Source organism: Bubalus kerabau, chromosome 1 (assembly GCF_029407905.1).
Source record: "Bubalus kerabau isolate K-KA32 ecotype Philippines breed swamp buffalo chromosome 1, PCC_UOA_SB_1v2, whole genome shotgun sequence".
Lineage (NCBI taxonomy): Eukaryota > Metazoa > Chordata > Mammalia > Artiodactyla > Bovidae > Bubalus > Bubalus kerabau.
In genome coordinates this window covers 185,028,946-185,039,153 of record NC_073624.1, presented here as the reverse complement: position 1 = coordinate 185,039,153, position 10,208 = coordinate 185,028,946, and the positions used below count along the sequence as shown (strand labels likewise).

The following is a 10,208-nucleotide window of genomic DNA, read 5'->3' as shown; positions in this document are numbered from 1 at the left end:
TGGCGACGCTTTAAAGGGACCCGCGACCAGTTGGCGCAGGGGATGCCCCTCCCACTACAAATGAGAACAAGTTTATTTTCCCGTTTATTTAACACCCTCCCTATCCTTGTCCAACGTCCGACCCGACTGGCCCAGGCCCTCACGGGGCGCGACGGGCAGCCGGCCCTTAAAAGCAAAGGGTAAAATAAATAAGCTTGGGTCTCCGCACTCCGGGGGTGGTGGTGGTGAGGAGGCTAATGTCCAGTAGCAGTCCGGGTCCGAGTCAATTCACCAGCAGCGAATGCTCCTCCGAAGCGTCCCTGAAGGAAGGGCAGTGTTAGCGGAGGTGGAAAGCATCGGTTCCCTCCGTCCGCTTCCCTTCCACCAGCCAATCCCAAACCCGAACCAAACCAGCCTCGAACCTGCCACAACAGCAAAGGAGGCTGCAGGCGGAGCCGCTCCCGCGGCGGAATTTGCCGGAGGTGGGGCTGTCCTGGCACTGCGCGATGTAGGCCTGGAGCTCGCTCACCTCTGCGCCGGCTCCGCCTGGGTGCTGGGGAGAAAGACCCGGGACCCACATGAAAGACACCCCTGCCCTCCCCATCCTTTCCAACCATCTGAATCTCCTCCCTGATCCTGGTGGACCAACCAGGCTCCCTCCTTTAGGGCTTTGTACATGCTGTGCCCTCCACCTGCTGGTTCCCCGTGCTTTGCTTCACCTAGAGATATTCCCTAACCACTGAATGTGTCTCTCCGCCTGCGGGTCCACCACCTAGAGCCATGCTGGACCCAATCTGGGTGCTTGGCAACCACCTACTGACTTGGGTGCACACAGCGGAAGCAAGGTCTGGGTTTGTACCCCCAAGGCTGATAGACACATGTGATCTTTAAGTGCTAGAGGAAGACCTATGAGGGGTCCTTGGTCTGAGTGACAGAATTATGTCTGTTGCCTGGCTGTATGTCCAGGCACAGGCCGGTGCAGTCTTCTGCATTCCCAGTTGCAGGGATGTTCTGGCTTTCAGCCTCTTTTTCACCCTTCCCAACCTCATGGGACCACTCTCTTCTCCAAATCCTTTCTGGCAGTTCCTTCTCCCTGGTGCACTCTCTCCTGGGCACTTGTCTCATCAATCCAGAATGTTCTGAGATGACAGAAAGGTTTGATATCTATGCTGTCTAAATCTGGTAGCTACTAACTGCACTGGCATTTGGGTGCTTGCTCTATGCCTGATGTGAGTGAGGAACTGAATTTAGAATTGTTTCATTTTCATGAAAGTCAAAGTGTAACTAGTCATGTGTGTGGCCAGAGACCAGACAGCACATTTTAGAAATTTGCCTGGACTCAGCCCAACACCAGTCTAAAGCAGGAGGCCTCTGTAACCTTCAGTTTATACCACCTCCATCGGTAGATTGCCATACTCTGGTTTGTCCATTATCCATCCTGCCCACCAGTGCTGGACAGACACCTGGCACCAGGCTTGCAACACAATAGGCCCCCAAACACATCTGCTGAAAGATGTGTCTGCTGACAGATGTGTCACATCTGTCTACCTGTCACGCCCACGTTCTGCTCTGGGCCCTGCAGCCTGCAGGACCACCATCATTCCCTAGACCCACAGGACAGAGGGGCTGGGAGCAGCACTTCTGGAATCACACAGTTTCGGGATGAGCCGGGTTCACCATCTGCCTAGTAGCCAACCTTGGGCGAGTCAGTGAAACTCTATGGCTTGGTTTGTGTGTATTCAGTCACTCAGTTGTATCTGACTCTTTGCAATCCCAGGGACTATAGCCCACCAGGCTCCTCTATTCAAGGGATTTTCCAGGCAAGAATGATGGAGTGGGTTGCCGTTTCCTACTCCAATGGCTTGGGTTCCCTGTTGGTAAAAGATGCAGGAATCCTACCTGGCCCCACACCTTGATAAAACTGAGAATGCAGCAGCTGTGATGGTATCAGCCCCTCTTGGGCCCCCCACTTCTGAGCTAACCTCTCCTTTGGCCTCGTGGAGTCTCCCATATTCTTTCCCAGGGTCCTTCTCGCCTCACCCCGATGTGGCCAACCGCGAGGGACTTACAGCCTGAGTTTGGGGCTGTGTGCTAATGCGTGTGGGGTGGCCCACAGGGAGGTGGCTGACCTTGATGGTGTCGTAGGCGCCTGTGATGAGCGCGATGAAGAGACTGAGCACCATGTAGATGAACAGGCTGATGAAGGAGTACAGGTAGAGCTGAGAGAAGAGCCAGACCAGGCTGCTGCGGCTCTGCTGCGCCTGCATGGCCGCGAAGGTCACGAACATGTCATCCCCGTTGATGAGCGAGAACAGGCACTCAGACACCATGGACAGTGAGCGGAACTGCAGGTGGGCAGCGTAGTAGGGGGGTCAGAGCAAGCTGGGGGCATGGCGGGGGCTGGGATGGGGCTGGTAGTGGCATTGGGGAGTCAGAGGGGACAGCAGACAGAGCACTAGTAGTCACGGTAAGGCCAGCTGGGGGGGATGGGTCACTGAATAAGGGTCAAGGCCAGGGTCACTGGGTGGGTTCAGAGAGGACAGTGGATAGAATTGCTGGAGACCAGGGATCAAGGTGGGTCATTCAGCGTCACCAGATCAACAGCAGATGGACCTGCTGGTGTCAGAAGACTCAGGAAGTAAGAAGGGGAGCCAGGGACCCTTGGACAGTGGGTCATGAGCACCACCCACAGGTCCCTGCCAGCCCCTACCTTCACATGGTAGGGCCCCAACACGATCCAGCCGCAGAAGCAATAGCCCAGATAGATGACGGCCACACAGCAGCAGAAGCGCATGACGCTGGGCAGGGCCACCCGCAGCGTGGCGATGAGGATCTGTGGAGGGAGGGGTGGGGGGACAGTGTGGGCATACCCACAACAGCTGAGGTGACCAGTGAAGCTGGAGGGAGCCTCAGAAGGGGCAGCAGGGTGCTGAGAGCACACCCCCTTGGCTGGATTCAGCTGGCAAGGGGTTGGGGATGAAAGTGGGCTCACATAGCCCCTGCCCATGTAGAGTGACAGGTATGTCTGGCAGGGGTGGGGGGGCAGGTATGGGGAAGAGGCTCCTGGTGGGTCATCTGCAGGGGCTGTTGATGGCAATACGGGTATGATTTATCTGGGGGTCGAGGGGGTGGGAATTAAGGGACATGTGGCCACCACCAAGAGGGCCCTGCCTGCATATCTGAAGCTTACATTGTACTTATGGAAGAAGGTCAAGTAGCGGATGACTCCGACCCAGACTAGCAGTGTTGAGGTGCCCAGGAGGATGCTGCAGACGTCGTAGCTTGCCAGGTTCTAGGGGCGGGAGTAGCGTCAACTCCATCCGGCCCTTCCCTGGGGATGGCATTGGCAGGGAGTGGGAGAGGGGGCCAGGGTCTGGAAGGAGATGGGGTGGGGAGGCAGGGCGTGGGCCGGACCCACCTTGGCTTCGATGCCAATCTTCATGATGGTACCCGAGATGGTGAGCATGTCACTGGTGACCAGAAGGATGTACCAGCCGTTGACAAATTCCAACCGCTCCCACAGGCTGATGACCCGTCCCCGCCGTCGCCACATGAACCTGACAAATTCCTGCAGGGGTAGGCGGGTGGGGTGAGGGCCGGTCTGGGCAGGGGAGGCTCCCCACCCTGGCGGCCCCAAGGGTCCCAGAGCTGGGCGAGGCTGGGGCTGGCTCTCACGTTCTGCAGCAGGAAGCCTCGGAGCAGTGAGCGGGCGCACAGCAGGAAGGAGAAGGCGCAGGTAAGGATCACAACCACGTCAAACAGGAGCCGGAAGCTGTTGTCTCCTGCGGGGAGGGGCCAGGCCCGGGGGTCTTCAGGGCTGCTTTGGGCTGGTCAGAGGGCTCATAGGTTTCTCTGGGTGAGTCAGGAGGTCGGTCCATGCTGGTCTGGGGCTTGGGGCTCCGAGGGAGATTCAGAGCCCCTGGGCAGCACTGGTTCAGGGCTTGGGGGCTCACCATGGCCAAAGACGCTGGGGTGCTTACACTCCTGGATGTGGGCCTGGGTCTCTAGGCTGATGGGGACACGCCCACTGTGTGCCTTATTGTCAAATGTGATCTGCAGGGGTGCAGCGAGATGAGACGGGACAGGGTAAACCTCGGCAGACCCAAGGCTCCCAGACCTGCAGGATGGATGGTCTGTCCAGCCCCAGCCTCTCCCATCACCCCCACACTGCCCCTGGCCCAGGGTCCCCCAGCTCCAGAGTTCAGGAGTCCTGTGCCCCACCCCCCACCCTACCCCATCATGGGCTGGTTCCTCACCCATACCCCAGGGACTGTGGGCTCACCAGGATACTGAAGGTGTAGCAGTCTGGGATTTCATTGTTGATCAGGCTCTGGAGGTTAATGGTCTTCAGCTGGAAGTGGATGGTGACGTTGATCAGCCTGGCGGGGAGGCTTGGGTGAGGGGGTGGGTGGGCTCTGCCTGAGTGCCAGTGCTCTGCCCCATGCTGACTCTGCAGCTGGCAGAGGAAGTGCTCACGTGGCAGCTTGGCCTGCCCAGCCCGGGCTTGTGGGGAAGTGGCTGCCCCCTCCCCCAACACTGAAGGTGCCTGGAGTCCTGCCTCCCCGCACCCCCAGCCCCCTCGATCGGTCAGACAGTACTTGTGGAATTTGAGCGTGAGGTTCCTGTAACTGGCGCTGCCATCCGAGAGGGAGAGATCATCACTGGGGGGGACGGGGGGTCTCTCAGGGGGGTCCACCCGGATACAGTCTGAGGACAGGGAGTCAGGGAGGGGACACTGGTGGCAGGGGAGGCACAGGCAGGTCTCCCCAGAGTCCCCGACAGCCCCCTTCCCTGCTTTACCACTCCCTTCGTATTTCCACACTTGTCTGTTTCTGCTGTCTACCCCACAAGGGTCAGGCCCAGTCTATCTAACCCCGTACACAGGCCCCAGTGCCTGGCGCTCTGTGGTCCCAGGTGTTTAGTGAATGAATGACAGCGAAGCATAACATGCAGCTCTGTCTGCACACCAAGCAGCCTACTAATAATCACGTCATCCTTGCCACCCTGTCTTCCAGATGAGCAGGAGGGATTTTCAAGTGGGATTTTAATCCTAGCAGCCCGGGCTCCTGACCACTGAACCCTGCCCAGCCCACTCACCCGTGACGACCATCGGATCAATGTCAAATGTGTCGTTGGCTGGGTCCACGTGGCCCCGGTGGTAGTAGCACTGGCAGAGGGCCAAGGCCGAGCCATTGGCCCAGGGGCCGCCCCCGCCCCGCACATAGGCATACCGGCCCAGGGACACGTCTGGGAGTGTCAGGTACTGCGGGCAAAGGAGGGGAGGATCTGTCAGCCCCACCCGCTCTCCCCTGAGGGCCCAGCTGCCCACTGGCTCCTGGCCACTCGCACCTGGTCCACAGCATAGAAGATGGCCTGGTATAGCTGCTGCCGCGTGTAGGCTGCGAACGTGTCATCCGCCCCATCCGTGTAGCCCAGCAGGAAGAGGTGTCGGAAAGCGATGGTGTTCTCCTCCCGGAACGTCACTGCCAGCTGGTTGCTTAGCCCAAACAGGATGAGCTGGCAGGAGGGACAAGGATGCTGGGGATCTCCCACAGTGGAGGGAGAGAAGAGAGAGGGCCCTCCCCATGAGGGCAGGTCTTCCATACGCACACAGTGGCTGCTCATAGAACTCACGGCAACAGCTAACGTCCATTACATGTGTACTGGGCGCCAGCTGCTGTGCTAAACCCAAATCTATGGGGAGAGTCAAGCTCCAGGAGTTGGTGATGGACAGGGAAGCCTGGCGAGCTGCAGTCCATGCGGTCACAGAGTCAGACATGACTGAGCGACTGGACTGAACTGCGCAGGGTAAGTACCACTGCTGGCTCCTTTTGCTGCTGTTCAGTCGCTCAGTCGTGTCCAACTCCTTTCGATCCCATGGACTATAGCCCACCAGGCTCCTCTGTCCGTGGGATTTCACTGGCAAGAATACTGGAGTGGGTTGCCATTTCCTCCTCTAGAGGATCTTCCCGACCCAGGGATTAAACCTGCGTCTCCTGCATTGGCAGGTAGGTTCTTTACCACTGAGTCACCTGGGAAGCCCCTCACTGGGCTCCTTTACTGATGGGAGATTAGAAGCATGGTGACATACCCAAAGTCACTAGACCAGAAGCTCTCAGGACAGGGGCTGAGTCTGACTCATCACGGAGTCCTTGGAGCCCAGCACAGGCCCTGGGAGAGGGAGGGAGTGAGGGCAGTGGTCTCTGCAGCCACCAGATCAGTTTTCTTTGAGGGTCAGCACAGCATCAGACTGCCAGGGTCCACATGCCAGCTCCCAAGGCTTAGTTGCTATGTGACTTTGGATAAGTCCCTTAACCTTTCTGAGCTTCATTTGTCTCATCTATTAAAAAAAGGGCGACAACACTGACCAGGACCTTAGAGGGCATTTGTGAAGCTTAAAGGAGCTGCTCCTGTGCAGGTCCCAGAGGGCTTCCGACTGATGAGTGCCCCATGCTGCTGCGGGGGCAGGACTAGGCTCCGACTCTAGGCTTTTCCCCTTCAAGGAAAATAGGGCCCACAGGTGGAATTCTGGGGGCAGGGGCGAGTGGTACAGGTCTCACCTGCACGGTGACCACCAAGATCTTCACCACTTGCAGCATAAGCTTGAAAGGCTTGCGACCCTTGGCCCGGAATTTATCACAGGGGCTCATGAAGAAGTACTTGAGACGGCGACGGAGATCTTCCTCTTCTGGAGGGGTTGAAGGGGCTGGGGAAGCCCCTGTCTGAGTCCCATATCCAGGGCTGGGTGTCAGAAGCCGCTCGGTCTCTGTGAGATGGGAGGGAGGGGGAAGTGGGGACCAGGCCGAGACAAGTTTACCTGCCAATAGGGGAGGCAGGTCCCAAGCTCCAGCTAAGAAAGAACTCTGAGAGATCTAAGGAAAATCAGAAAATTTGTAACATTTTACAGATATTTGCAGCAGTGGTAAATCACTTGAAAGAGCCTGAACTGATTCCTGGCCCTGCCTCAGGGCACTCAGCTTCCCTGAGTCTCAGCTTCCTCGACTGCAAAATGGGGCAATAAATTCTCTCACTAGGAAGCTAAGGATTTGATACTTACAAAGCATTCCATTCCTAAGCCTCAATAGTTCCTCAACAGTAGAGGCTATTCTATTTTTTTGTTTGTTTGTTTTTTCCCTCTTCTTTTTGGCCAGGCCTAAGGGCGGAGAAGGCAATGGCACCCCACTCCAGTACTCTTGCCTGGAGAATCCCATGGACGGAGGAGCCTGGTGGGCTGCAGACCATGGGGTCGCCAAGAGTTGGAAAGGACTGAGCGATTTCACTTTCACTTTTCACTTTCATGCATTGGAGAAGGAAATGGCAACCCACTCCAGTGTTCTTGCCTGGAGAATCCCAGGGACGGAGGAGCCTGGTGGGCTGCCGCCTATGGGGTCGCACAGAGTCGGACATGACTGAAGCGACTTAGCAGCAGCAGCAGCAAGGGCTTGCAGGATCTTAGTTCCCAGACCAGGACTGAACCCAGGCTGCAGCAATGAAAGCACGAAGTCCTAACCACTAGACCACCAGGGAACTCCTGAAAGTGAAAGTGAAGTTGCTCAGTCGTGTCCGACTCTTTGCGACCCCATAAACTGTAGCCTACTATAGACCATAGCCTACAGGCTTCTCCATCCATGGGATTTTCCAGGCAAGAGTACGGGAGTGAGTTGCCATTTCCTTCTCCAGGCAATCTTCCCGACCCAGGGATCAAACCCGGGTCTCCTGCATTGCAGGCAGATGCTTTACCCTCTGAGCCACCAGGGAAGCCCAGGGAACTCCTAAATAGAGGCTATTCTAAGTGCCACTGATTCCTTTCAATCCTGACCAGCCCAAGAGGAAGTCCAAGTTTTCAGCAACTGCCGGTCATAGTTGGTCACAGCAGCCGAGAATAGTCCCTGACATACCCCCATGATCCCCACTGGAAGAACCCTGTTTCATTCCAAGGTCTGGCTGGCTCTCTGCCTAGTCCAGCCACCAAGATGAAATGTGGACACTCTCAGAACCTGTCCCACAGGGAGGGCCACCTTCAGATCCCTTTGGCACTCAGATGTTGTTGTGGTTGTTTACAAGACAGCTGGATGGGAAGCCAGAGGGCGGGGCACCTCCCTGGTTGGGATCACAGCTAATCCACCCCAGGCTCCAATGACTAGGACATCTCTGAGGTGTCTGCAGCTAGTTTAAGAGATGATCAACACATGGGCATTCCTCCAGGCTCCCCTATGAGAGGCAACTGAGCTTCCACGGGTTTGGAGATCTGAAATTGAGTTAGGCGCCTGGGTTTAAAGTGGCAACACAGCCCCAGCAGTCCTGCTTGGGTTTAGAAAAGCTGAGCATTTGCCTCCTGGCCTGGGGAAGCAGAGTCTGGGAGTCTGACGTTGGGGCGGGAGGGTGGGGGTGCGGGTTGGAGAAGCTGGGGCCGCAGTCGGAGTTTCAGCAGAACTAAGCAATCCGAATCTAGGCTCGGGATGCAAATCCTGGGACCCTCGCCGCCGCGAGTCGAGAAGCTGGCGGCTCGCCAGCTGCCTGAGTTGAAGGCACTCAGAGCACAGCCCGGAGTCCCGCCACTTAGAGGGGAGAAGCTGGTGCCCACCCGCCACATGTGGGCAGCCTGCCCTTTCTGCCTAGGCTCTAGGAGCCGTCAGTCCATACCGACGCTACCGGGAAGCTGAGAGGTGGGCATGGGAGCTGAGGAAAGGGAAACCCAGAGCTCTACCGTCCCAGGTAGGAGAAGCCGTCCGCAGGTTCGCAACCCGCGTTCCGGAGCTCGCCGGGCTGCCTGCGCCCTCACCTGAGCCGCGCGGGCCTACGGGGACTGCCATGTCGGGGCCCGGAGCGCCGGACGCCGCCGGGCGCTGCGGGGCAGCCGGGGTCCGAACGCCCCGCGCTGTCACTGCGGCCTCGCTCCCTGGCGGTGCAGCTTCAAACCCTCCCTCATCAGCTGACTCGCGCCTCAGACACGTGACCACCGCGGCCTGGGAGGCAGGCGACCAAATCCGGTCCCTCCCCCTGCGCCACGACAGCCCCTGCCTGAGCAGCGCGCAAGCGTGCCTCGGAGAGCGGCTGGCTTCCTTTAGGCGGTCGCGAGGTCCTAGCGCCGAAGGTGACAATGTGCTGGGGGATGGGCCGGCTGTGAGCGTGCGGACTTAGGACTGACTGGGTCCTGGCTCCCTGTCGTTCCGGCGTCCAGTGCCAATCTCTTGGCTTCCATGTCTAATGCTTGACCCCTTTCCCTCCGCGGTGTAGGATAAGGATCCTGTCTCAAGGGTGTCCGGCTCCATCCTCCCAGAAACCCTCCCTTACTCTCAACCCCCTCTCATCTGAACTATCATCAATCCTACTTCTTTTCCTAATTGTATCCTAAATAGGACCACTTTCCTCCACTCCTATGGCTGTCAGCCCAGAGTCTCCCAACATTCCTGGCTTGGACCACTGCAACAACCTCCCTGATCTTAAACTCCTATTTCTGATCCCCCTCCATTCCCCTCTCCATCCAGCAGCCAGAAGGGTCTTCCAAAAATAACTGATAGTCCTCTGTCAGAACCTGCTGGTAGCTTCCCATTTCTCTTGGATGACAAGCAAACTCCGCTCTTCAATCTACTGGAGCCCTCTTTTCCAGCCCCACCTACCTCCTCCCCTATCTCATCTCAGTGGCCCCAGGGCCTTAGTACAATCTTCTTGCCTTAGGCAAGAAGGCAGGTGATCAGATCAGATCAGTCGCTCAGTCGTGTCCAACTCTTTGCGACCCCATGAATCGAAGCATGCCAGGCCTCCCTGTCCATCACCAACTCCCGGAGTTCACTCAGACTCACGTCCATCGAGTCAGTGATGCCATCCAGCCATCTCATCCTTTGTCCCCTTCTCCTCTTGCGCCCAATCCCTCCCAGCATCAGAGTCTTTTCCAATGAGTCAACTCTTCGAATGAGGTGGCCAAAGTACTGGAGTTTCAGCTTTAGCATCATTCCTTCCAAAGAACACCTAGGCCTGATCTCCTTCAGAATGGACTGGTTGGATCTCCTTGCAGTCCAAGGGACTCTCAAGAGTCTTCTCCAACACCACAGTTCAAAAGCATCAATTCTTCGGCGCTCAGCCTTCTTCACAGTCCAACTCTCACATCCATACATGACCACAGGAAAAACCATAGCCTTGACTAGACGAACACTTTGTTGGCAAAGTAATGTCTCTGCTTTTGAATATGCTATCTAGGTTGGTCATAACATGCTCCCAACCACCACTTC

General features: G+C 57.2%; 1 protein-coding gene across 1 annotated transcript; it reads right to left on the bottom strand.

The window, feature by feature from the left end:
* Window positions 1–55: 55 nt before the first annotated feature.
* On the bottom strand, window positions 56–8,972 carry MCOLN1 (mucolipin TRP cation channel 1). Its single transcript, XM_055545422.1, has 14 exons — window positions 8,762–8,972; window positions 6,540–6,745; window positions 5,329–5,496; window positions 5,077–5,242; window positions 4,578–4,686; window positions 4,262–4,358; window positions 3,933–4,032; window positions 3,655–3,761; window positions 3,398–3,547; window positions 3,170–3,271; window positions 2,690–2,812; window positions 2,109–2,324; window positions 402–532; window positions 56–299 (listed from the first exon to the last, which is right to left on the bottom strand). Exons 1-14 carry the CDS (start codon window positions 8,790–8,792, stop codon window positions 263–265), a joined length of 1,743 nt encoding a protein of 580 aa, XP_055401397.1. The 5' UTR covers window positions 8,793–8,972; the 3' UTR covers window positions 56–262.
* Window positions 8,973–10,208: the final 1,236 nt, after the last annotated feature.

Excerpts from the sequence above, each read along its gene's own strand:
- MCOLN1 (XM_055545422.1), bottom strand. The coding sequence starts at position 8,792 with ATGGCAGTCCCCGTAGGCCCGCGCGGCTCAG. Across the intron at positions 2,325-2,689 it reads TGGGGCCCTACCATGTGAAG|TTCCGCTCACTGTCCATGGT; the intron begins GTAGGGGCTGGC and ends GCCCACCTGCAG. Across the intron at positions 300-401 it reads CTCCTTTGCTGTTGTGGCAG|GGACGCTTCGGAGGAGCATT; the intron begins GTTCGAGGCTGG and ends CCCTTCCTTCAG.